The sequence below is a fragment of the Benincasa hispida genome, chromosome 5 (assembly GCF_009727055.1).
Source record: "Benincasa hispida cultivar B227 chromosome 5, ASM972705v1, whole genome shotgun sequence".
Classification (NCBI taxonomy): Eukaryota; Viridiplantae; Streptophyta; class Magnoliopsida; order Cucurbitales; family Cucurbitaceae; genus Benincasa; species Benincasa hispida.
This window is the reverse complement of record NC_052353.1, coordinates 21,090,534-21,118,424: the sequence shown is the minus strand read 5'-3', so window position 1 is coordinate 21,118,424 and position 27,891 is coordinate 21,090,534. Positions and strand designations below refer to the sequence as shown.

Sequence of the window (27,891 nt, the reverse complement as noted above, 5' to 3'; positions counted from 1 at the left end):
TATGTTCATTAGAAGAATCAGTGATATTTAAGGAGACAAATGTAACTACACGGGCATAATAGTTATTGGCCCAGCTGTACTTACGAGCGATCAGTGAAGGGTTGTCTCACTGCTGATTGGTTAAGATGGAGACATAATATATATGTGGTGAGAAGAGTTCAGCTATCGGTCTTTAGTGGAGTGCTGATAGTTAACGGATGGTGGATCCTGTGACTAAAAAGTTTAGTCAGTTATTCACGTACTGTTGGAGTTTCGAGCTATAGGTCCATGAGGTCCCTTTGGTAGCTTGGATTCAGTTAAGGATCAGTTCTTGGTATTGATTTGAAATATTCAAATTGACAAGAGGTAATTTGATTATATATATGATATAATCGGTATGATGTATGAGATACATCTAGTGGAGGATTGATGTAATGAGATTACATTAAGTACCATGGAATAGAAAAAGAACTATGGTTTATATGTTTCATGAGATGAAATATTAAAACTATAGGTTATAAATATAGTATGATAAGTTGGTTATCATTTATGTTTATAATAATATTAATTATTAGATAATTAATTCCTTTTCTTTTAATAACCAAAGTAGTGGGTGGTTATTGGATCATAGTAACCGTGAGTTTAAAAGGAAAGTGGTTTTCTATTTTGATAAGAAGTTTTTACAAAACGATTGAAAAGTTTTTGAGTTTTCTTTCAGTGCAAAAGAAACTCACGAAGTCGTCAAGTAAATTCGGATTTACTAAACGACGGTTGGGCGAGCTAAATGATCATGTAGTTGCGAGCTAAATGATCGTGCAGTATTTACTAACTATCGCATAGTTTTGCTAGACGATCGCTGGCCCAAAGTAAACGATCATGTAGAGACTATAGGCGACAGACCGAGCTAAATGATGAGCTAAACGTCGCATAGCTTTATCTAAACGATTGAACATTGACCTATACGATAGATCTCAGCCATATCCCACTTGCCCAGTCGTGTACGCGATCATTGTTTTCTCCTTCGTATGCCTCATACCAAGTCCGAACAGAACCTACCCTTTAGATTCTCACACTGAGAATACCAAGTTCGCCTTGTTGATGGTGTAAGACTCAACTCGACACTGTCGAGATTTTATGGAGGCCATTCGTGGTGCTGTGGAGGCCGTTTGTAGAGGAGTTCGTTTAGGACAAGTGTGAATTGTTCGTGCGATGTTGCGATCATGTAGATCGAGCGGTCGAGGTTGCTGATTGTTCGAGCGATCGCGCAACAGAGTGTGGAGACACATCCTCATATGTGCATAGAGTTTGATCTCTATTCATTTGTATTGTTCATGCTGTAATTTCTGCATTTGAATTGTATAACCATTTGTTCAGAAGTCGACTGTAAATATATGTTCATTCATGATTGTAATTTGGAATAGTCTTGTTCCGCTGCTCATGGAAATCTCAAAATCCAATTTCCTTCATGCTTAAGTTACATAAAGACAACTAGGGATATTAAGTTTATTGGTTTGTGGTAAAATAAAAAATATCTAAATGTGCAAAGTCAAGAGGTGAAGTAAATATCATATATATTATACATCACAAGTGTTCGTACAAAGTTGTTTACAAACTATAGGACACGAGACTTTAGGGCACAAACCCTAATAATATTGTCAATTTCTTCTTGATTTATTATCGTTATAATGTTATTATAGATTTAATTTAAAATCTATGAGAACTATTTTAAAAGAAAATCAATGAGGTCATCATCTTCATTAAAGAAATAATAATTATGGGAGATATTTCCTAAAAGTAAAATTAGAAGATTTACTAACAGAGCCTGATCTAAGAACTAGAATTCTTGATTACGATTGTAATGTTCGAGACCAAGTTCGCAGAGCATATCTACATAAAATATTTTTACTGAATTATAAAACCCCTATCAATTGAATTTCTAGACTCGCCACTGCTCGTACATATACAAGAATTCAAAACTGTATTATTTTATATAGATATATATATTTGGAGAACTTGCAAGAATAGGAAAAAAAATTCTTAAATTTAGCAATGGTTTTTAAAAATTTGCAAATATGGTAAAAAAATAAATTTGATTTCCTATACTACAACCCTTTAGGCTATATATATCATGAATATTGATTCCTATATGTCTCTATAGTTCAAGACTCATAAGACAGCCTAGGATGTTAGTTTATTGGATTAGGATTATCAAGACCAAATGAATATAATACAATCAATAACATTTATTGAAATAATATTGATAGCTCTTTAGTGATAAAAGTCAATTATTTACATTTACTATCTACAAGTTTTAGGGCATAAAACCCAACATATACGTTACAGTTTAAACAAAATTTTAGTGACTATTGATAAACAACCGATGCACTAAATACTTATTATTGCATTTTGGGCTCATTATGATATACAATTGATACACTAATGATCTACTTGTAATTCATTTTGAGTTAGTACTAATATAGAATTGAAATGTCAATATTACACTTTAAATATCATTCTAATTAAATTATATACTTCATGTTTGGTATATCAACAATATTATTGATTTTTTTTTTGTCTAAATCAGGTATATCAATCAATTAAATATGAAATATGAAATATTTTGTTATACAATTGATATACCAAATTAAATATAACTTATACACCATTAAAATCATACAAAAAATGAAGATAAAACAAATTAACTAATATAATTCATGTTTGGCACATCTTTGACAAAATTAATGCATTTAACATATACCATATCAATATCAAATTTGAACTATTCGAATGAAAATAAAACACTATATCAAAATGAAACAAGAAACAAAAATAATATTTACCATAATCGAACAAACAACGTCAACCATAACAATATTGAAGTTATGTTATATCAGTTGTATAAATGATATTCTTTAAATAAAGTATATTTTGATATACTAAATATAAAGTATATCAATCGACTGATATACCAAAATATAAGGTATATCAGATATACCTACCAATAAACAAATGAAGGTAAAAGGGTAAAAATAAAAAATTGAGAATCAAGTTTAAATTTTTTGCCGTATTTTCAAATTTAGAAAACCATTGCTATATTTGCAAATACCCTTATGTTTTTTTTGCTATCCATTGCAATTTATCCTCTTTTTGGTAGAACAATTGTGGAGTTGGACAATTAAACTTCTAACCTAAAAAAAAAAAAAAAAAAAAAGGAATGCATGCCAATTACCATTAAATTGTTCACATGACTTTTGAAAAATGGAATTACATCCCCATAATTTTAAAAATTAGAATTCTATCCTTATGATTTGCTAAAACCTCATAAATACGTAGTCCTTAATTCTAATATATAATATTAGAATGGTGTTAGAGGAAATTTTAATATTTAACATGTAAGGTTAAAAATATCTTGATTGTTAAATTATGATTATTTCACTATTAGAAGAGTATGTTCTTTTATTCCTCTACACAAGATAGGAGGATTCAAAGAACAAACCTCATAATTGTTAACATATTTATATGCCAATTAAGCTATCTTCATATTAGTAGTAGAGTATGTTTCTTTTATGTACAACAACTGAAGGAAATCAGACATAAGGATTTCCATAAGCAGCGGAATGATCATTCCAAATTTCATTCGAAATTGAACATAAACAATTACAGTACAACAACGGAAACTAACAAGTCATGCACCAACAAGAAATTACAGCATGCTTACTATGATAATCAAAGGATAGAGTATGCGAACCATTGAAGACTCATTGTTCAAACTCCCTTGATGTAACATCCCACACCTTTTTATTTATTTATTAATAATGTAAAACATTTCCCTTTTCAGTAATTGTCCTTAGTTGAAGGGCATGTTTGGAATTTTGAATTTAAAGTATAAATGCGAGGATTTAAGTGTTGTTGTGGAATTTATTCACAATTTTTTTTTTCAATTTTCAAATGCAATTTAAAAAGTTATGGCAGGAATTAATTATCTTTGAAAAAAGGAAAGGGATTAAATAGTATAAAGTGGGTTAAGGAAATGATTTAATTTGAAATATACTATTTTCCTTTTTTTTTATTATTATTATGATTATTATTATTATTATTATGATTATGATTATGATTATGATTATGATTATGATTATTATTATTATTATTATTATTAGTTTTTTAAAATAAAAAGGGCACCCCCATCTCCCTCACAGCCGCCTCGCTCGTTCGCCGCCAGCTACGAATCTCAGCCGCTTGCATCTCTTTCCCTCTCAACAACCCTCGCCCTTCGCTCTCGTCTCGTCAACCGGCCAAGCCGCGCCACCTCCGATCGACGTCTCAGACCTAGCGCGCACGTGCCGCTCGTTCTCGTGCACCACTGTGTCTCCCCAAAGTCGTCTGTGTCGGATCTAGGGATTTAACCGCACTGCTTCCCTCGCCCTTTGCTCACGACGATTCTCGCCAATCGGTCAAGTCACGCCACCTCCAATCGACATCTCGGATCCAGCTCCCCCGCGTCCGCCACCCTAGCTGCTTCGCTACCGACTATCGTCGCCCTGCCACGTCGGGTCCATTTGGTCTTCATCGGATCTATTGGGGTAAGGTTGTGTCGGTTCGTTTCGTTCTCTTGGCCATTAATATTGTGTTTCAGTGTTATCACTCGTCTTTATTGAATTTTGTTTCAAGCTTAAGTCGTCAGGGAGTTTGGAAGTCAAAGAAGGCACCGTCTGGAAGGTGGAAGTGTTTTTCTTTCTTTGAGTAAGTTCTTGATAGTTTGGACTTGGACCTGAAGTCTTACAATTATGGCTTCAACTGAAATTTGAGAGTTGTTTTGTTGTTAGGACCACTACTTTGGATTGCCGTCATAGTTTGATGGTCTAAAATTTTTATCTGTAGAGTATCGACTCGAGGTAAGTAATCTTATCACTGAAACTGCCCACGGGCCAGGCTCTAGTTGTATGCTAGCATGATAAGTGTATGTTATGGTAAATGTTAGCATGTTGATTGACAATATGACTTGAATCAAAGTATGTTCTGGCTCAAATTCTGATTTGTTTACATACGTACCTAAGTGCTTAATCGTTAGTATGTGATAGTGTGTGTTTTCATATGTCGATGTCTGATCTGCTAATGTTGAGGCATACTTGTATGTTGTGGCTTTATGATATAAGTTATACATGGATGATGTATAATATGTTGTTAAGAATTATAGGTATGTGATGCAGCCATGGTATTAAGGATTTTATGTATGCTTTAGAACCATACAATGTTGAATCTTAGCACGTTAAGACTGTGTGAATGTCCTCATTGATTAGTTAGATGCTCACCAGTTTTGTGTTTCCTTCGGGATTCACCAGTTTGTGTTTCCTTCGGGATTCACCAGTTTGTGTTTCCTTCGGGATTCACCAGTTTTGTGTTTCCCTCGGAATTCACCAGTTTGTGTTTCCTTCGGGATCCACCAGTTTTGTGTCTCCTTCGGGATTCACCAATTTTGTGGGCATACTTAACTACAATAGGATAGGACTCAGTCTCTTATATGTTATGTGTATTTATGTGCCATAGGCGGGTATCTAGAGGACATATATGCCTAGCCTGACCCCAATGGTGGGGTTACTTACTGAGTATTTCATACTCATTCTTTCTTATGTTGATGTTTCAGGTAAGGGTAGAGATGCACCGGCGATGACGCAGCGGAATTCATGATCGAGCCACTGGGACTAGTTTTTACGCTTCCCATCATGAGATTTAGAGTTCTTTTCATGTTTCCCTTAATGTTTAGTTTTGATGTTTGAAACTTATTATTAAGAATTGTTTTTCATACGTACTTATTAACCTTTATGATTTATGGGTACTCTATTATTGTTTTTAACAATTGCATTTAATAAATGTCTTTTGAACTTCTCTTGTTTTTAATTAGCATTTATTTCAAATAACTGAGCGTTGTTTTAAATTCTTTGCATGCATTTATTTTAGTAATGGCCTTACCTAGGTCCTAAGGGGTCAGGTCGTTACAGTTGATCACTCCAATGTGTCCAAGAATAACACCTCGACCCTTGAACACAACGACCGGAACAACAACACGATCAACAACGAACACGAACCCAACGAACTACCTTCAAAACCTTGAACTCAACTCGTGAGGACACCACCACAATGGTTACCTTGGTATTCTTGGTGTAAGAATCCATGAGTTGTGGACTCTGTATGAACTTGGTTAGAGGAAGAGACTGGAGGAACAACAATCGAGTAGACGATTGAGCAAGTGGGAGATGACATAGTCTATCTATAGACGATGTGCTTAATTGTGTAGAAGATGGCAGCCTATCGTATAGACAATGCCACACGATCGTTTAGCTACGACCAACTGAGCGAACTATCGTATAGTTAAACTTCATAATCGTTTAGTCTTTCTATGAGCTATTGCTTAGTGAAACAATTTCACTTGATAGCCTTGTTCGTGAGTTTCTTTCCGAATCAAGTAACTTTTTAATTTTAGGAAAACATTTTTTCTTTTATCTCACAGTTACCATAAAACTACCAATAACCTCCCACTCAATTGGTTATTAGAGAAAAAGAGATAATTATCAAATAATTAATATTATTATAAATATAATGATAACCAACTTACTATATTATATTTATAACATATAGTTTTAATATTTCATCTCATGAAACATATAAACTATAGTTCTTTTTCTATTTTATGGTACTTAATGTAAATCATATTTACATTAATCCTCTACATGATGTATCTCATACATCACACCAATTATATCATATATAATTGAATCTCCTCTTGTCAATTTGAACATTTCAAATCAACCCCAAGAATTGATTCTCAACTTGAATCCATTGAGCTACCAAGGGGACCTTATGGACTTGTAGCTTGAAGCTCCAACGGTACGTGAATAACTAACTTAACTCTTTAGTCACGAGATCTAGGTTGGCAAAATTTTCCGTTGGATCGGGTCCCCGCAAGGCCCACCGGGGAATTTTTTTGGGGCCTCATCCGGGAACAAGGATGGAATCCCTGCCCGACCCCGACGCCGATTTTATATAGTTATATTTTTAATATTTTATAAAATATATATTTATAATATATAACATAACTTATTTATATGTATGTTTATAATGTATACTATAGACTTATAATGTTGTAAGCCCAATATTGAATATATAAATTCTAAATTTAAGCCTAAAAGTCAAGCCTAAACTTAAAAAATTAAAATAAAAAAATGGAATATCCCTGCGGGGATCTAATAGGGATTCCCCGTGGGGAATTAGTAGGGGAATCTCCGCGGAAAAACGGGGAATGGGGTACCATGGGGACCCATTTCCCCGAAGGGGAATCTTCGCCCCCGTCCCCGCCTTCAAATGGCGGTGACGGGGGTGGAGATGAGGGGTAATTTCCCCCACGGGGCGGGGACGGGGACCTCCCCCACCCCGCCCCGGTCCCGTTGCCAATCCTAACGGGATCACCATCTGTTAACTGTCGGACATTCCACTAAAGACCGACAATTGCACTCTCCTCACTATAGATATATTTTGTGTCCATATCAACCAATCAAAAGTGCGATAACCCTTCATAGATCACTCATAAGTACAGTTGGGTCAATTTACTGTTATGCCTCTGTAGTTACATTTAACGCTTTAAGTACCACTGATTCCTTAACGAACATAAGTCATGGTCTTATTATGACTAAGTCCTCTCTTCCAAAGAGAAGTTAAGGCCACTATGTTCAAGACCCAAAATCAATGCTTAAGGGAGCAATCTATCTACTTACCCCTATTGCGGGGAAGGAGTGAATTCCATCTTGTGTAATTGAGTTCCCAGCTCCCAAATCAGACAAATCCCTAAAAAGATAGGCTTGTTGAGTTGGGAATCTAGGCACTCTCACCCATACTAATCAAAAGACCACCCTCAAATGTAGGAGTTCCCAAAATACTTAGGATTAAGGTCATATCACCTATGGACGTTTAGGTGAGATGTAAGTCTCAAGTATCAACGACGTTATATAAAGAGACGAATCATCACGTGGTCCGGTCTTATATAAAGACACCCCCGCTCGCATGTCTCCACATGAATGGTCAAGATCAGACCATTTGTAGTAGTTCACAACACTTGTAAAACCTCTACAAAGTGGGCCATATCCGTAGTGTCACCATGATAAGGCATCCCTCCTATATCCTTATACTATAGACCTTTTAGGTTATCACTTAAGGCATAATCCACTTGTATATCTCATATACATACTTAAGTTTACATACAATAACCATGGATCTTTGTTTATTGGATATGAGTAAATACAAAATAAAAGAACTCTTATTTTATTCATAACAATGTATACAATGTTTACAAACTATGAGACTCCGGGAGAATTAGGACACCAATCCCAACAACAACTACGTGGATGGGAGATCGAACCTTCGAACTCCAAGGATGAAGGTCATGTTAATTGAAGGAAATCGAATTCCTGCAGAAGTGTGAGATCATCTTGCATTTAGTTTTTCGATTTAATAGAAACAAAATACAGTAGTCCACACAAGAAGAGTAAAGGATAAATATCAAAATCAACATATTATAAAATAAGAAGAAAAGGGATAAAGGGACCTCACCTTTTTTAAATCCCATTCTTTTCGTAAATTTCTCTTGCTTGTCTCACAAATACCCCCTCAACGATCAATGACATCACCATAAGAATAACCCAATGACATCATCGTAAGAATAACCTTGTTATTCTTTAGGACTCCAAGGCTTAGGTGTGTGGTCTCTAACACTTGGAAGAGGAAAAGGTAAAGATAATTATAGTAGAGAGGAATTTGGTGGAAGCTAGGGTTTTTCTTTTGCACAATGAAAAATCCTTGCCCTAAATGGGCTATAAGTATATATTTATATGGAGAAAGGTTAACCCTTTCTCCAAATATTTTCTTTTCCACCCTTAATGCTAATTAATTAAATAATTCTTATTTAATTGAATGACATACTAGTTAAATAAATCCTATTTAATATATAGTTAATTAATTAACATATAAACATCACATATTTATATGTATCCACCTCTCTAACATTTTAATTAATTAATTCTTCATGAATCTAATTCACATGAATTTAATATTTGAATCTCATTCAAATATTTCTTGTTGGGTTATATGTCCTAAAAGTCGTAGTTTGAAAACTTTAAATATATTTCTATTTACAATAAAGATGTTATTGGGATTGTTTCAATAAAGTTGTTATAGAATATATAAATTGCATTTCTAGATTCATAAATCCAATAAACTAACGAACTCGTTACTATAACATGAATACTTAAGCTTTATGTATAGACATAAAAAGGATCAATTTTGAGTATATAACAAAAACAGTTTATAAGTATATGGATAGGGTTGGGTACCTTATCTTGTGGACACTATGAATGAGCCCCGCTTTGTATATTGATACAAACAATGTGATCCCAAAGGCGTTCATGTGGAGACATGCGAGTGGGGGCATCCTATGTAAAAGATGTTTGCATAAGACTGAATCACAAAATAGTCAGTTTCCTTTATAACGACCGTTTACTATTAAAACTGACTATTTCAATTCAATGACCTAAAGTAACTCAATCTCAATCCTAAACTAACTATGAATTCTTATTTATTCGAGATTATTCTTTAATTTGCATGGGTGAAAGTGACTCAACATCGCCGCTCAATAAACCTCCCATTTTAGGGATAAGACCAGATAGATAGTTGGGGACATAGTCTTGCAAAACATAATTCACTTCTACCCGTTTTAGGGTTAGCAGATAAGTTGTCCCCTTAAGTACTAACTCTTGGTCTTGAATAAAAGGGGCCCACTCTCTTTATGGTTGAGAGGGACTTGGTTATTGGTAGAACCACAAACCAATTATTCATTAGAGGATCAGTGGAGACTAAAAGAGCAAGATATATTATAGGGGTAAAATGGTAATTTTAACCTAGCTGTAAATACAAACAACCTGTGAAGGACCAACTTAATGATTATGGTTAAATTACGTGGACAGAAATATATTTACAGTGAAGAGAGTGCAACTACGGAGCTATAGTGAAGTGTCTCGGTAGTTAACGAATATTGATTAATTTGGTTTAAAGAGTTTAGCCAACTAATCTCAAATCGTTAGAACTCATGATCTGTAGGTTCATTAGGTCCTTCTACTAGCTCGTAAAAGGATTAAACCTTAGAATAACATGTTGAGAGAATTTGAAATGTTCAGAATTGGTTTAGGATTTGGATTATTATATTCGATATAATTAACGAATCAAATGATTTTGGAAATAACATGGAACTTTAATTTATTGGAGTTGGTCTTTACAAGTGCAATTTACATATTCAACAATAGTTTTATTGAATAAATGTTAATAACATCTTTATTGATAATAGAAAATGTTTAACATTAATGAACATTCATGTCAACTCTATCATTTCTCTCTTACATAATTTGGATTATAGATCACATCTATAATTAACCATTATATATTAATCTCATTAATATAAAATTCCATCAATTGATTTGAACAATTCAAATAATTCTTTATTACTATCCTTTAGTGAGCTAACAAGAGTACCTTATAGACTTACAGATTAGAAGCTCAAATGATATGAGGTTAATTAATTAAACTTCTTAATAAAATTAATCAATATTTATTAACTACCGACCACTCTACTAAAGATAGATAGTTGCACTCTTCGCACTGCAAGTATATTTATGTGTCTATGGATATAACCAATCAATAATGAGTTGACCCTTCACAAATCGCTCATAACTATAATTGGATCAAATTATCGTGTTATCTCTATAGTTACATCTAACTTCTTAAGTATCACTAATTTCTATAATGAACAAACAATTTTTAGTTCAACTATAAACTAACACCTCTCGGTCCAATGAGAGATTTGGGCCTCATTGTTCAAGAATTATAATCAACTATTAAGGAAACAATTTATCAACTTTTCCTAAGGTTGGGAAGAAGTGAATTTCATCTTGTGTAGTTGTGTTCCCAACTTCTTACTCGGACAAATCCCTAAAAGGGTAGGCTTGTTGAATCGACTTACATAGCCACTCTTATCCATTCAGATCAAAGGATTGCCCTTATAAACAGTTCATAGCTCACTCAGGATTAAGGTCAAGTCACCTATGGTCATCCTAGTGAAATGTAAGTCTCTTCTAGTAACAATATTATATAGAGAGACTATTCATTTCGTGGTCCAGTCTTATGCAAATTCTTTGTATAGAATAATCTCGCTTACATGTCTCTACATGAACGACCAGGATCATATCATTTGTAGCACTTTACAACAATTGTAACAACTATAAAGCGGACCATATTCGTAGTGTCACCAAGATAAGGTACTCAACCTTATTCATCTACTACATATTACTTAAACATAATCCAGCTGTATGTTAACTACATACATATTTTAAGTTACATAAAATAACCTTAGATCTTAGTTTATTGGATTGAATTAATGTAGTTTGAATATTAAAAAAATACCTCTTATTTTATTAAATATATGGTTTGTATTGATAAACTACAAGATACACGAGATTTAAGACATCGAATCCAACATAAATCACCTTGAGTTAAGCTGACTTTGGTGAGTATGTTTTTTTAGCTCTACCGATATATTAAAATTGATAATTATTTGTCATTATGATTCAAACTAAAAGGTGAGGATTTGATAAAGGACCAAGAGGGAATGGATTCAATTAATAGTGACCACCTACTTATGATTTAATATCCTACAAGTTTTCTTGCCAGTTAAATATTCTAGAGTCGGGTTGTCCCATCAGATTAGTCGAGATGTACATTAGCTAAAGTGACAAACTCATTGAAGAAAAAAAAAAAAAAACTAAAAGGTGAGGAGATGGACAAGTATCTACTATTTGGGTATATTAATAATGAGTAAGTTGGAGGGTTTTGGTTGATAACCGAAAAGGGAGGAAAGATATAAATAGTTGAGATTTTCATGTGAGTTCTTTATACCATTTTAAAAAGCCATAGTTGCCTTTACGGTTGCGTGTCACCTAAACAGCCGTCGAAGCAATCTAACCACATCCGTCGGATCAAATCTGATCCAACCCTCTTTCTACTGTACGATCAGAATCCGAGTGACCCAACATTTACAATTTCGCATGAACAAAGCGGGGTTCTCGCGACGGCGAAGCCACGTGATAGACAAGCTCCCACTCGCCTATCAAGCGCGTGGCATCACGAGCTTTCTACACCCAATCGCGATCTTCTTCCTTACGATGATGTACGAACGTAAAGAGAAAAAAGAGAAAGTGGCGTAGAAATGACTCGAACTATTCGCTTTCTTCTCTCTCTCTCTCTCTTGTTTGGTGATGGAATGAGATAGCTTATTTCTTCCCCCTTCCTTTCTCCGTTCTCCCCGTCATTCCCTCGAATTCTTCGCTTCTTCCCCCATGTCTTCCTCTTAAACCCTAACTCCCTCCATTGCTAACCTTTCTCTTGTTCTTTCATACATCCTCTACTCTCTCCCCTTCAATTTTTGAAGCGGATTTACGAATACGCTCTCTGGGTACTCTTCCATTTCCTTTTTATTCTGTTCGTCTTGTAATAATCACTTCAAATGCTGGATGTTTGTTTCAAGTTTGTTCTAATTTTTATCATTTTTTTTTCAATTTTTGTTTTTGATTCACATGGTTTAAAGTCAAGGCCATGTGCGAGTTTGGTTTTTTAATCAATTTCCCCCACCCTTTTGGTTCTTGCGTGATTGCTTCGCTAACCACGTTCTTGTTCTTAGCTATCTACTATTTATTTATTTGAATCCTGAAATGATATTTTGTGTTTTTGTTTTTGTGGGAATGCTGTTTCAGGTATAGTTCGATCTTCCCCTTCTGACTTCTTGTGGATCTAGATTTCCGTGAACTTTGAAGCTGGTGAGTCTTCGTCTTCTGATTTAGATGTTTTTTTGCTTCTGGAAATTGTTGATGATATCGTAGACTTTTTTTTGCTTCGTTCTGTTGTCTATCTGTTTATAATTATGTTCTGTGAGTTAGATGGCGATCAGTTTGTTTCTGGGAGTTTTTATAGATTCCATTTGACCGTTTATACTCGATTATGGGTTTCTTCATTTGTTGTTGTTTTTTCCTTTAATTTATTTGTGCCATTGAAGTTAGTTTCTGTTGTTGAATGCTGGGTAGAGGATATTTGATCTGAATTCCATTCCCATTTGTCATCAATAATAGTTGGTTTTGAGCAGATTACTTGGCTAATTAGCTATCATAGCTTTGGCCTTTCTTGTGAAACTGTTCTCCAAAGCCATTTTATGTTTTTGTTTGCATTTAAAAGAATGTGTGTTACTATGGTGCAGCTGTCTGGATACATTTTTACTTAATCTCTTGTTTTTAATACCATACAATTATTCTGAAAATAGTTCTGAAACAAACCTTAATCTTTTTTTGGATAATTATAGATTTAGTCCCTAATCCTTGAACTTTGACAAATTTCTATTTAATTCCTAAATTTTTAAATTTCCAATTATGCTCCCATTTGTTAACATGTGCTTCTATGCAAATAATGTGGTACGTTTATTGGACAATTGGAAGGGAGTAAACAACTTGAAAAACTAAGGTGGGATGGTGTGTAAAATGGGTCAATACGTCTCTTTAGAAAGAGAGTATGTTTGCATGTTATACTTACCTTTTGATTCTTAGTTTTATTTATTTTTTTTTGTTACTCATGTTATTCTATAATATATAATTATTAATGACTCTCTAATATGATTTAAGACAGATCTATGCCAATTATTGGAAATTGCTTTATAGCAATACAAAATCCTAGACTGCAATTTTTAATGGTTAATTGTATCACTTCATGTAGGTTTGGAAGCTTTCTATTATTGTTGTAATTAAATTTTCTAACTAAGAAACAATATCATTGATCTATGAAATTTACAAGAGAAATGAACAATCCATGTTTGATGATTACAAAAGGTACGCCCTTGGTTTTTTGTATGCACGTATTCTTTCATTTTTTTCTCAATGAAAGTTGTTTCTATGAAATTTTTTAAAAGAATGATGATCACAATAGGTATTCCCAATTAGAAACTAGGCATAACTTTGAAATTGGAACAATCGACTGGAATGCAGACATTCATGGAAGAAAAAATGTGGCCCCTTCATAGGGAGGGTGGACCGTGTTCATAAATATCCCTTTGCATTTGTGGAGCTTATCAACCTTTAGAACCATTGGAAACCTTTTTGGGGGCTTCATTGATTACCCTGATTGTAACTTGGCTGTTATTGGTTGTATGGAGGTTGCAAACTCGCAATTAAAATGAATGGGAACTATTTTGGCTTTAATTCCCTCCAAGATTTAATTAATGGAGAATGATTTCTTATTCGTGGCCCATGTAAGTTTTTTTGAAAATTTGAATATGTAGATTGGAAAGGAAGTTAAAATCCATGGTTGTTTCTTGCCAGAAGCTGCTCTTTTGATTCAGGCCTTGACGGCCCCAACTCATACTTGGTTGGCATATGGAGGGTCCAAGATGGTGTAACTTGGCGATGTTCAATACCTTGTTATTCCTGCCATTTTGGTCTTTTACCTGCCTTGGAATTTTGAAAAGTCTACCATTTCATTAATCGTGGGTCAAAAACCAAAGGGTTTTAAGTTGAAACCAACGAAGTAATAGCGGGATAGTCACCATCTCGTTGAGCTCCTCAAGTCAACTCGTTTATGGGATTGAAAAAGTGCCTTTGTTTTTTAGTGTGAACATTTAGGCTTTTAAAAATTATATAAAAGAAAATTCAAGGAAAATGGGAATGGGTTTCTTTTTCAGGGAAAGTCAGAAGAAAGGAAGAATTTGCTCGACAAATAAAAAATTGCCGCTTAGCCCTCAAGTAAAATTACAGTAAAGGTAAAGTAAAAGGAAGATGGATAAGTCTTTTCCATTTCAAGTGTCGATTCTTTAGCCCAAGAGGAAGGTTTAGAGGTTTGCCAGATGGCCCAAATCACCACTAGTAGTGGTGTAGACTTGTAGATAATTGCCATACATACTTCCTGGAAGACTCCAAACTGAAGGGAACAAAAAAGATGGAGACAACAAAGCAAAAAAAAAATTATCTTGATCCCTTTCAAAGTGAATGACATAGGTACAATCTCCTTATTAAAAGATACCCCTAAGCAGGTTTTGCGAGGAGGTAGAGGAGGATTTCCCCTTCCTGAAGGATTTGGTTAGGGCCCAATGATGAAAATAGTGAAGAGACAAGGCAAATTAGGAGTAAGTAGGGCCATAAATTTTTCCCATGAAGCTTTTGTCTTGGAATGTTAGATGCCTCAAAGCTACCAATAAACGAGCTTTGGTTAAGGATACGATTAGCAAAATCAATCTCGATGTAATTGTTCTCTAAGAAATAAAGTTATATATTTGAATATAAGATCAATCAAGTCTATCTAGAGCTCAAGAAGGATGTGGGGTAGCTCTTGATGCTGATCTTGGGTGCTTTATTTGTGGAAAGAAGACATTATAATTATCTCTGATTTTATCATGGGTAGGTTCTTTATTTTATTTTATTTTTGATAAGAGACAATTTCATTGATAAATGAAATATCCAAAAACATCCAAGAGTACAAAGGAACCAATCATATGGTATACAAAAGATGTTTCTAATTAGCAATAAGGAAAGAAAAACCGAGTATATCTTTATCCATAAAAAAGCATTGAAGATGATGAAGTCTAAGATGTCTTTTGTAGTCCTGTATTCCTCCTAGATGATAGGAGCATTTCTTTCGTCCCATATCTTCCCCAAGACAACAAAAATAATTCACTTCCATAATTGCTCTTTAGATGCTCTGACAGGAAGATCAATGAACAATAATTTGACCCAACTTAGAGCGTCATTTAGTATGGCCACAGTCCATTCAAAAGCTGTAAAAATTTCCAACCATATTCCTATTGTGAAGGGACAATTGAAGAACAAGTGCACGATAGATTCATTGTTGGATTGACAAAGGTTGCACCAGGAAGGAGAAATTTGGAGACAAGGGCAGTGATTTTGAAGACAGTCTATGGTATCATGGCAAGAATTAACAATTTCTCACAATAGGAAATTAACAAGGTTTGGGCAAGGGCATCTCCATGCCTTCTAGAATGATTCTTTTGACGGTTGGTTAATAGGGGTTTATGGGCCAGACTCCTAGTGGAAGAGATAAGTTTTGTGCACAAAATAGAGGATCTGTGTATGGCCTACCTCCATCTTTCTCCATCATGATGTATTATGTGTGCATTTAATTGTGAGCATCTTGGTCATCTTTTTGCTCATTGCTTCTTTGCTTCTAGATTTTGGTCTCTTATTTTAGATGCTTTTGGGTGGCCTTACCTTTGCCCTATAACATTTATGATCTTCTTTGTCTCCATTCTTGAGGGTCATCCTTTTAGAGGTGTGAAGAAGACTTTGTGGCTTGTCTTTGTCAGAGAGGAACCTCTGGTACCTTTGGGGTGTGCGGAATGACAATTTTCGGGGACTTTCTATACTTTTGATTTTGATATTTTTATGGATTTTATCTTTCATGCTCCTTTTCCGATTATAGCCTAACTTCTTTAATTGCAAATTGGAAGTCACTTTTCTAACAACTCTAGGTGTTTTGGAATTTTACTCCTTTATTTCACTTGTCAATGAATTTTGTTTCTCTTTAAAAAAATTAGTGGTGACTTCGATGTAGTCTATCGGGTTTCTAAAAAATCAAATGGGGCAGGATAACTAGAAGGAACAATGGGTGAGCGAGAGGCCTCTTTGTGTCTTATATCCTAGACTCTTACCATTTTTCGGTTCTTGAAAACCACTTTGTTGCTGACTTGCTTGTGTGGTCAGGGAATTTGTGCTCCTTCTCTTTCGGGTTTAGTCGTAATTTGTCCGATAGGGAGATGATGGATGTTGTTTCTCTTCTTTCTTTGCTCGAGATTCACTTTTTAAGGCATGGGAGAAGAGATGTGAGGGTTTGGATACTCAATCCTTTGGAAGGGTTTTCGTGTAAGTCCTTTTTTTTAAGAGTCTTGTGGACCATTCTCCCTTAGGTGTTTCGGTCATTTGAAAGATTAAGGTTCTTAGGAAAGTGCAATCGTCTCTCCAAGAAGCTCTCCTTGCTTGTTGGGTCGTTCATGTTTCTTTGTGGGTTTCGGTTTCAAAGACCTTTTGTAATTATCCTATAGTAGTTATAAGTTGGACTGCCTTCATTTTTTTTTTTAAAGTTGGACTGAGGGGGTTGCCTTTGTATTCCTTCATTTTTTTTCTCAGTGAAAGTTGTTATTCTTATTTAAAAAAAAAAAAGGATAACTAGAAGTGTGGGGGCTTTTAACAATCGAGTGAAAGAGTTGGAGTTGATTGATGTTCCCCTAAAAACGGAAAATTTACCTGGTCTAAGGGTAGAGAGAGGCATACTTCCACTAGAATGGATAGATTTTTCATTTCAAGACCTTGGGACATGCTCGAGGATGAAAAGAAATAAATCCAAAAAGAAATAGATGAGATTGATTATGCGGAAGAAAATGGCACCTTTTCATCAAACCTCTAGAAAAGTGGTGCCGAAAAGGTCAAAGAACACTTCATAGGTGTGCACCTGCTTTTGTCTAAGAAAACTCTTTGATTCCTTTCTTTTCAAATAATAACCAAAAAGGGTTAATGTGAACCTGTAGCAAAACTTTGGCATCTTTAAAGGAGTGGACCGATAACATAAGAGCCAGAAGATTCCTCACATCCCTAGGGAGTAAAAAAAAAAAAAAAAAAAAAAAAAGAAGACCTTTTGATTGTCTTTTTCATTAGATGACTTAATCTTGTAGCTTCACATGGGAGTCTGGGACTGCATGAGATTAAGACAAATGGTATTTGATTGCATGCTCTTGTATACAAACTATTTTGTTCAGATACTGGATATGATTTAAAGTTTCCATTTTATTATCATTATTTTAAAAATTTCCTTATAGAAAGTTAGTATTTTAAAATTTTGGATATATTTGGGACACATTTACAGTAGAGAGAGATTAGAATGAAGAAAGTAAAACAAAGGAAATAAAACACTTCAATCTTCAATCAAGCTTTGGGGCTAAACAAATAAAGACGCAAAATTAGATCAAATGAAGTAGACAAAGAAAATGAACATAACTTAATAATTTCTCCATAAAATCAAATGGACGATGTGAGAAGTTGTGGGAAAGTGGGATGTGGGACTTTTCTTTTCCGGTCTATTTTGAAGGATTTGTTTTGTTGTTTGTAGAATATATTACTTTATTTTCATATTGTATGATGCTTAAATTTTCTTACAAGTAGAAGATGATATTTTTTTTAATTTTGTTTTGGCATCATGTATTCTTTGATCATTCAAGGCACAACTGGCCTTAAATGCATCAGTCGCCAACTCCCCATTTTTCTTCCTTGGAATTGTCCCTCCTTCATTAATGAAATTATGCTCCTTCCATCCTCTGACCACTACTCCAAACCCTTCGACTATCATACTGCTTATTCTTCTAGATATTAATGCACCTAATTTGATTGGAATTGGACCAGGCCATCCATGTTTCTCTTTTTGTTTCAGCTTCTACTCCCCCTAGAGAACTATTCTTTGAAATCAGGAATTGGGGTTTGCTTTGAACTTTTCATTGCTTCGTTTTCTTCTAGATAAGTAGTTGCTTATTCTGAAAACTCTCCATAAATTCTCCTCAGTTGTCTGCCGATAATCTCGAAGGGTGTCATACGACTGATTGAGCCACAAAAGTACCATCTCTTGGATGAACAATCTCCACTTTTAACTGCTTACAGAACCACAGAAATCCAATCCATCATGCATTGCATCTTGAGTGAAACCCCTGCAATTATCACCTATGGCTTCCAATAAGGTCGTCTATAACCACTTCATGGTTACAAGTGCATTGAAACTCAAAATTCCCTGCAAATTTTTATTTTTGAGTGAAAGCTCAGTTTCTTAGAAAAAAATCCCCCCATCATGATTGTTTCTTATCCAAAAGAAATCCTCTCATCATGATTACTGATATTAACTCTTAGGGTGCAAGGTAAGGATTATCCTAAAACTATAATAACCACCTTTTGCTATAGTAAATACTATTTTGTATTCTCCAATTAGCTATAATCGACATAATTTTAAAGCCCCTATTTGCTATAGTATTTACTATTTGCTGTAGTTTTTACTATTTTACATTCATATTTTTTTTTATTCTTTACTATAGTGTTTACTATTTACTTCTCAAACTAAAATAATTTACACTTTAAACACATACTATTATAACCCAAACTAAAATAATCTACTCCCCAAACACAAACTATTATAACCCAACTATGATAACCTAAGACTATAATAACCAACTCCTTACCCCAAACGGCCCCTCATTCTTTAAAAATTGAGCTCTAATGGAGGCATAAGCCTGTTATAATCTGTGGATGTCATAAAACTTGAAAATTTGAGCCTACCGGTGAGCCTCAAGGTCTGAGCCATGAAACTCTTTCAAAACATAGTAAAAATCTACTCTAAATTTTCCCATCTAATACATTGTGATTACCCAGCTTCCTCACAAAATTACTCGAAAACAATATTAATAATGACAATAACAAAATAAATGAAATCAACGACCACTCATGTCTCTTACAAAGATGCAATATTTCTCTTGATCCCTTCCTTAGAGTAAATGGTGACTTTCACTATAATCATTCTTTAATACTAGGATTCTAACCAAAAAGTTTATGATGTGTTGACACATAAATTTTGTGGCATGTTGTATGCATATTTTATTTATGTGGTATATTTAGCAAGTTTAAGACTTGTAACAGAATTTAATCTGTATTATAGGGTCATGTTAAGTGCATGCATGTAGCAATAAGAAAGTCAAGAGGCAATCTACCCTGTGATGTATGCATGTAGGGAAGAGATAAGTTAAGACAATTTACTTGTTGATGTTTTCATATATGAGTTCAAAAAAGGAAAATATCTCGACATAAATTATGGAAAGTGATTTAGACTACCAATCTTGGAGAATTCTTGAAGAAAAAGTATTATTCAATTGTTGTCCATATACGAGGGGAATGACTCCTATTTATAGAATTTAAATACAAGTGGGGATAAAAAGGGAAATGACCTAGACTTTTATCCAATTACCCAATTACCCAATTAACTCCCCTCTGAAAAGAAAACTTATCCTTGAGTTTTGAAAAGAAAGGAAATTGAAACAATCAAGAAATAAAATAAACTTGTTCAACAGAGTATGGCCAAACCAACCTCCTACGCCTTGAACAAAACTATTATGAAAAAAGTCTAAAACATAAACTCTTCATGTAGTTCATCAAGACTCCAAGCATTGTAGGTGTTTGAATACCTGTTGACCAAGCCAGTATCTTTAAGCAAAGAAAAAATCTCCATCCTTAGTGAATCAATAGCCTTCACTGATTGTACATAAAGGAAGCTTTTCCCAGAGAAGTCATATCTACCAAAGTTTCTCCGCTTCATTCCATCCCACATAGGTCCGGATAATAACAATGTGACCACTATGATTTTGTGAAATTTGGGATTTTGTAGTCTCTGCAACATCCTTCTTCTCATTTGGTCTTAGAAAAGGGCCTCTCACATTGAGACGAGCGGCAACGGATAAAATTGAATCCTAACAATTGAAGATATCACCTACTGTCAACATCTTTCTCAGTTTTGGTTCCATTGGGAGCATAGTCAAATAGAGACCTATAAGATTAAGATTTTAATACAATTGTTGTCCAGGGGAATATTTAAATACAAGTGGGGTAAAAAGGGAATTAACCTAGACTTTTACCCAATTACCCAATTAGCCCCATTCTTCTTACATCAGAGGTATTAGACTTGTGAGTTTGGAGTTAGGGGGTTTTGTTTTTACCCCTTAGGAGGTTGGTTTTTAACCTTGGTTTGTCTGTTTTTTGGAGGATTAACACTATTGACTATTTGTCCTGAGGTCCTTATTTAGACTCTATGGAATGAGAGAAACCACAGAATCTTCAAGAGATGGAGATGACTGCAGAATCTCTTTTTGAATTATTGCCTTTTTTTGTGCTATATCTTGGTTTAAAAATTTCTCATCTTCTAACAACTAATGAGCTTTTCTTTATCCTATTGGAAGAATTTGTTTGTAACATTCGTTGGATGTGGTTTGTCCCTTTTTTTCTTAATTTTACACCAAAATTGTTTCTTATCCCAAAAAATGCAGTGGTCTTTTTCTGTAGTCTTGGACTTTTAGTGGTGTCTTCTGAACAATTCTGCTTCAGAGCATCTGTATCATTCGTTGGAGGGATGTGAGTTTGCAGTTTTAATTGATTTATAATAAACTTGTCATTTTGTCAAAGTGAGCATAGTTCAGTTACCATATAGTATGTAATAGTTACTAAGAGGTTTGCGGTTCGAATCCCCCACCCTCTATTGCACTCATAATAAAATTGTCCTTTGATGCTAGAGCTGTTCGTCCATCTTTTAGGATAAGGATGGTTATTTGGCAAACTACTTTTTGACTACTTTGTGGAACATAGATTCTTTTAAGAAGTTGGGTCGAAGGGCGCTAGAGGCACATCTTCACAAAATCTTTGCCTTGCTTGTCAATGGACCGACAACTAAGAGCCTCAAGCATCTGATGTAGGCAAAAAGTTGGACATTCCATCCTTATTTCATAGAGAGCTCCAACCCTGGAAGCATATGGGCAATGGAGGAAAAGGTGTGGTTCAAACTTTCTTCATCCCTTGAATAGAGGTAGCAAACTGAAGGGGATATTCCGATAGCTGAACATTTTATGAAGCCTTTTCGTGTTTATTAATCCTTCTTACGTGGGATACCAAAGGAAATGTCAACTTTCTTGGGGATACTAAACTTACCAGATCATATTAATCACAGGGGACTTTACTTTCTGGGAAGCTTCTTGTAATCTATTTCATCAAGGAAATTGTTTGTTTCTTTTCCAAAAAGAGGAGGGGGGGAGGTTCCAGGGACCAATCTGCCCCATCTGTACCTATCCCTGACTGACTCGCTCTACAAGTGAGAACTGTACAAGTAAAGGAAAGAGCAGTTTAACAGCTGAACAAAATAAGGTTAAATATCTTACTTCTTTAACAACACTGTAGGAAATGAAATGATGAGGAGGTCCAATTTGAACATAAGTCTTGAATGGTAAAATTTGCAAAGAACTTGGAAAGAGAACACCGTGGGGAAGCAATGTGTCTAGTGGCCTCAAAGCGACCAAACCGTGGAAGAGGCTTGCTTATCTTACAACTCTGATTATGTTCAAATCAAATCTCAGCTCGAACAACTTTAATCACATTTTCCTATAAGAATTGAGATTTAGGCTTTGAACCAACCAAAATCTGAACAATATTGGCTTTAAATGAATCACCAGATGTCCATTGGAGCGGAAAATGGAGAACAAACGACACCAACAAGACCTTGAAAAATAGCACCCAAAAGAGATGTCGAAGCCCTTCATTATCAGCCTAGCGACGAGGACAAATAGAAGGCTACAAGCAATGAGAGCGAAGCTTCTGTTCAAGGGTGGAGGAGCAGTTCAAGAATAATCCATATGAGAAATACTAACTTGTCTAGGACATTTGGATTTCCACAAGGCCTTATAAACAAGCTTATCAATAGAGAAATAGGAGCAGCTGAATGCTTGGAAAGGGAGCTAACATAAAATTATCCAGAAGGGTCCAAGCTCCAACTTTGACAATTTGGTTGCATAGCCACCTTTTTATCCGATAAAGAACTCTTTAAGCCTTCATCTTTCAGCATCTGTCTTAAAGAGACCGTCCATGATAGAGTGTCTGCATCGCAATGATAAAAAACTGAACCATTGGGGCAATAAGAAGGGAATTCAAAGCCTAATTCTTTTTTTTTCCCTTATTTTTTTGATAGGAAACAAAATTCAAAGCCTAATTCTCAAGCCAAGGATCCTTTCAACAAAAAATTCTACTACCATTACCAAGTGTATAAACAACTCCATGAAAGTATCTCCAGCCCCATTTAGCCAACAATGCCATATTTCTAATCTTCAAACCCCAAAGCCGAGCCCCCCTTCCAATTGAGATTTGGAAATCAAATCCTATTTTTCCAGATGATTAATCTTACTCCCTCTAAGCTCTTTCCAAAAGAAAGCTTTCATAATTCTTTCTATAACAATAATCACCTTAGCTGGCTTCAAGAAAGAAGACATACAACAATTGATAACACCACCGGTGTTTTGGCTGTTTTCTAAAGCTCAAGGCATAAGAAAGAGCAATAGTCTTTTGGGGCTTAAGCGCAAGGTGCAAAGAAAGCGTGTTTTTTAGGCTCACTATATATAAGAAGTACTAAATAAAAAGTAAAAAGTATAGTTGTAGGAATATGAAGACACTAAACACAAGTAATTTTTCTGGCTTAGTAAAGTTTATTTTTTTAGATAATAAAAAAGGAAAAAAACTGAAATTATTATTATCTTTTCAAAATAATGAAAAAGCCCCCAGGCCCAAAACATAAGACGCATGCCTAAAATGTGCAGCTTATTTTGTGTGCCTCGCTTTTTCATGACGAGGTGCAAGACCAATGCCTAGCACCTAGACGCTTGCTTGGAGGGCCTTTTTTAAACACTGAACATCGTTTTACACAAAAAGTTAGTCTTCCACTTTGAAAAAGATTAAAGCATTTCCAATTCCACCTATCCAATTTTCTTATGAATCTTATCAATTATCGGTGGCCAAAATGAAGCTTTCTTTAGATAACCACCAAGTGGAAGCCCAAGATACATAAAAGACAAATATTCTACCTTACAATGCAAACAAGAAGAAGTGGGCAACAACTTGCCTTTTTCCATATTAACAGCACAAAAAGTATACTTTTCCCATTTAACATTTTGGCTAGAACACCACTCAAATAGCTCAATGGTTTTAATAACATCCAGCATCCCAATCATCATATTTGCAAAATAATATCGTATCAACAAATTGAAGAATAGAAACATGAACTTTATCTTTACCTGAACCAAGGCTTCGAAAGCACCTTGTATAAGGGCATTAAATGCACTTAGATCCTCACTAATTTAGAGAAAAAGGAAAAGGGAAAGAGAATCTCTGGCCTAATTCTCCTAGAAGCAGGGATTTGACCACGAGGTCTACCAGTAACAAAAACTGAGAATTTAGGGTCTCTAATGCAACCATTAATCCATGAAATCCACTTAGAATCAAAACCTTTTAAGGATAAGCACATTTTTCAAAAAGTCCTAATTCACCCGATCAAAACTTTTTCCAAATAAGGTTTTAGGATCCAACCTTTTCTTCTTTGAACAACACTCGACAACTTCATTTGCAATAAGAACTGGATCAATAATATGTCCCACCAGTGAAAGCACTTTGAGAAGAGGAAATAATGCTTGGCATAACTCCCTTGAGTCTTTCAGCTAATACCACCTTGGCAATGATCTTATAAACTGAAGTGGGAAGACTAGTGGGAAGACTGCCTGGCCGAAAATCTTTGACAAAAACCTCTTTCTTTTGAATCAAAGCAGATAAGATTTTCTTTCTTACAAGCATTAGCTTACCATTACTGTAGAACTCAAAAAGTTTTTGAAAATAGCACTGGAGAGCTCCAAATACTTGAGAAAAAAATCCAAACTTCAAATTGAAACCATCGGGACCCAGTGCTAGATTTCATTGATTGTGGTATTTTTCCACAATGAAAAATGGGACCATAAGGGCTAAATTTTGAGCAGCAGAAACTTGTGATAAACTAAGGTTAACCGGGATAGAATGAGAGCCGGAACATTGCTGGTACTGAAAAGAAAGAAGAGACTCGCAAAGGAGGAATTTATTATGCATGGTGAAATCATTATCACATATTTGTAAGGTAGGAGAGTTTCCAAACAAGTCCCATTTATCCAACCAAGGAAAGGATGGTAGGTGGTGAATTTTGGATAACAATGGTATTTTGTTTTCTCCCGCCTATTACTGGAAGAACAGGATTATTCCCATGGCATTGTTGGAAGGTTATTTGGGGAGATGTTAAAGAACTCCACAGCTCTCTTTGCATTGTGGTAGGATTACATTCAGGAGATGTTGGAAATATGTGGATCTTATTCAAGCTCTTGTTTGAAAAATTTTGTTGGAAAGAAGTGGAAAAACTTTTCCAACCATCAAATTCCTGATCTCCATGAAGGATGCAGGATCATGGTATTACTTTATGAGTTATGAGATAGAGAAAACACTGATTAATGAATGATGATCATGCCGATTGCTGATACTGAGGATAAGGAACAACTCTGTATGTTGATTTCTTGCTTTAATCTCTTCTATGAAAGCTCAAGCCAGTTAGGAAATGTCGTTTAAGAGATGGTGCTAAACTGTGTATTTGCTACTAGTTGTCAGCCCAGTTATGTTTCATTTGTGGGTCATTTATTCTTTTCTTTCCTTCTTTCTTTTGTATTGGGGGGTTGTGTGCTGAAAAACTAATTGGCTGTGTTCAAGATGATGTTTCTGTTGTTTGTGAACTTGAATCGAGTCCCTTACAAAATTTTAAAATCATTTGTTCATCAATTGAAGTGGATGAGGTGCATTATTTGATTGAGGACTTGGTCCTTTGTTAAATAAAATTTGCAGTACGAGTTTTTTCATTATATATGTCTTACAATCCACTTAGTTTTGCTGATAAATTGACATGCTGATAATGTTTGGCTATATGCTACAGATTGAAACTCAAAATGGCAAAAGGGAGCAAGGTACGGCGCAGGTTGGCTTCCCGTCAATTCAGGTCAAACCCGTATCCACTCCCTTATAAGAGGGTTTTCCCAGAGGATCTGTGCCCAAAGGATTGTGTCAGCGCTGTGGATAAGAAGTACTGGGAAGATGCAACATGCTCGGTATGCATGGAGTACCCACACAATGCTGTTCTGTTACTTTGTTCATCTCATGATAAGGGTTGTCGTCCCTATATGTGTGGTACTAGCCTACGTTATTCAAACTGCCTTGACCAGTACAAAAAGGCTTACACCAAAGTAATTTCATCCAACAATGTGCGACCAGTAAGCGCCTCGATCGACAACTCAGCTGTTGTACAGGATCCAAGTTTGCTGGGTGAAAATCATGAAGTGACTGAGCTTGCTTGCCCCCTCTGTCGTGGACAGGTGAAAGGATGGACTGTGGTTGAGCCTGCCCGAGAATTTCTGAATGCCAAAAAGAGGACCTGTATGCAGGATAGCTGCACGTTTGTAGGAAATTACAAGGAACTAAGGAAGCACGTGAGATCGGAGCATCCATCTGCAAGGCCTCGGGAGGTGGATCCTGTGCTTGAACAAAAATGGAGAAGACTGGAGCGGGAACGCGAGAGGAACGATGTGATGAGCACAATCAGGTCGACAATGCCTGGAGCTGTGGTCTTTGGGGATTATGTGATTGAAGGAAATAATTTTGGATTTGATTCTGACGAAGAGGAAGGAGGGTTGAATGCTAATGCTGCAGAAAGGAATGGGGGATTTGAAGTGGGATTTGATAGTAATTTGGTGAATATGTTTCTTCTGTTACATGCTTTTGGCCCATCGAGTGATGACCTCAACCGACGGATTAGACAGCCGGAGAGGATTTTCTCTCCCAGATCAAACGAAGGCACTACAGGTATTCCCAACGCCACTCCACTCAGTAGTTTTGATTCCATTAATGAAGACAGTGGTAATGGTGGAAGTGACGATGACAATGGGGGAGGTATGTCATTGGTTAGCCGCCTTCGCCATCACGGAAGGGTACTGTTGGGACGTTCGGGTAGGAGACATAGGAATAGAGAAACTAGTAGCAATAGATGATCAAATTGGGCTCAAAAACAGAAAGGAGGGGTAGGAATAGGAAACATTTCTCAGGTACATAGCTTAAGAAAAAGAAAACGTAGAAGAAAATTTAAATAAGGGAATACGACTTGTGGAATTTGCAGCAAAATTTGTCACATTTGCCCCATCTGAAAGGGGAGATGGAAAAGTTGGCAGGTTAGCCTGTCGTGTAATTTATTGTTAATTGTATAATTTCCTGATTGCCTTATCCTCCTCTTGATGATACGTCATTTTGTTGAAATTTACTTGTAATCATCTGAAATTAATGTATCTTCTAGACATTTGTTCTTGACAAAGTCATTCCACAAATGACACCAATTTGTTTACAAATTTGCTCACTCTGGCTTGAAGTTACACTGCACCTTCACAAATGTGATTGATTTGGTTTGATTATGAGGACATCAATTGCTTCTAAAGAATTTGAGACAGTGCCCTTGATTCTCTCATTTTCTACATTTTTAACTTCTAAATATGATAAATGGCCTTGTTTGCTTTAGGTACTCGATTAATTTTTAGGGAACATTACTCTTTTTGGTTCCTAATGTTTCAAATTAGCCCTTTGGTCTACTAACTTTTTAAGTCGGTGTTAATCTACTTAACTTCGATAGTAAATACTATTGAAGTTTGCACATTTATGTAGGAATCTTATCTTTGTCTATTTTGTATATTTATTGAGGAACATCATCTTATAACTTTGGACTTATTAACTTCGCTAAGTGGGTTAAACACAAGTAGTTTTAATAGGTTTCAAAAAATCTTACTAACAAAACCATTAAAGTTAAACTAAGAAATTTGACTAAATTATTGAGGTGGCAAGATTAGGAATGACTGTGAGGTGGGTGAGGGTGGGGTTGCACTCCCATCTTGGTCCTCATGGGGATTTTTAATTCTCGTTCTCGCCCTATTTTCTATTTTGGTAGTCGGAGAATCCCCGTTCGGGAATTTAGGTCATTGTGGGAAAGAATCCTTGCTTTTTATCTTATTATTTTTATTAATTAAAATTATTTAAAATTTAGTATTTATTAAAACTTGTAAGAAGTTAGTATTATTATTATTATATTTGTTTAAATGAATAATTAAAAAATATTTTAGTACTT

At 35.2% G+C, this 27,891-nt stretch overlaps 1 protein-coding gene across 2 annotated transcripts; it reads left to right on the top strand.

Moving 5' to 3' along the window:
- Positions 1-12,236: 12,236 nt before the first annotated feature.
- Positions 12,237-27,132, top strand: LOC120077862. Of its 2 annotated transcripts, XM_039031943.1 has the most exons (4): positions 12,237-12,523; positions 12,822-12,884; positions 13,828-13,940; positions 25,666-27,132. In XM_039031943.1, the coding sequence occupies exons 3-4, from the start codon at positions 13,921-13,923 to the stop codon at positions 26,771-26,773; spliced, it is 1,128 nt and encodes a 375-aa protein (XP_038887871.1). In that variant the 5' UTR covers positions 12,237-12,523; positions 12,822-12,884; positions 13,828-13,920; the 3' UTR covers positions 26,774-27,132. The 2 variants fall into 2 exon arrangements, with proteins under 2 accessions (XP_038887871.1, XP_038887872.1); XM_039031944.1 differs by lacking the exon at positions 13,828-13,940 and having other exon boundaries at positions 12,238-12,523.
- Positions 27,133-27,891: the final 759 nt, after the last annotated feature.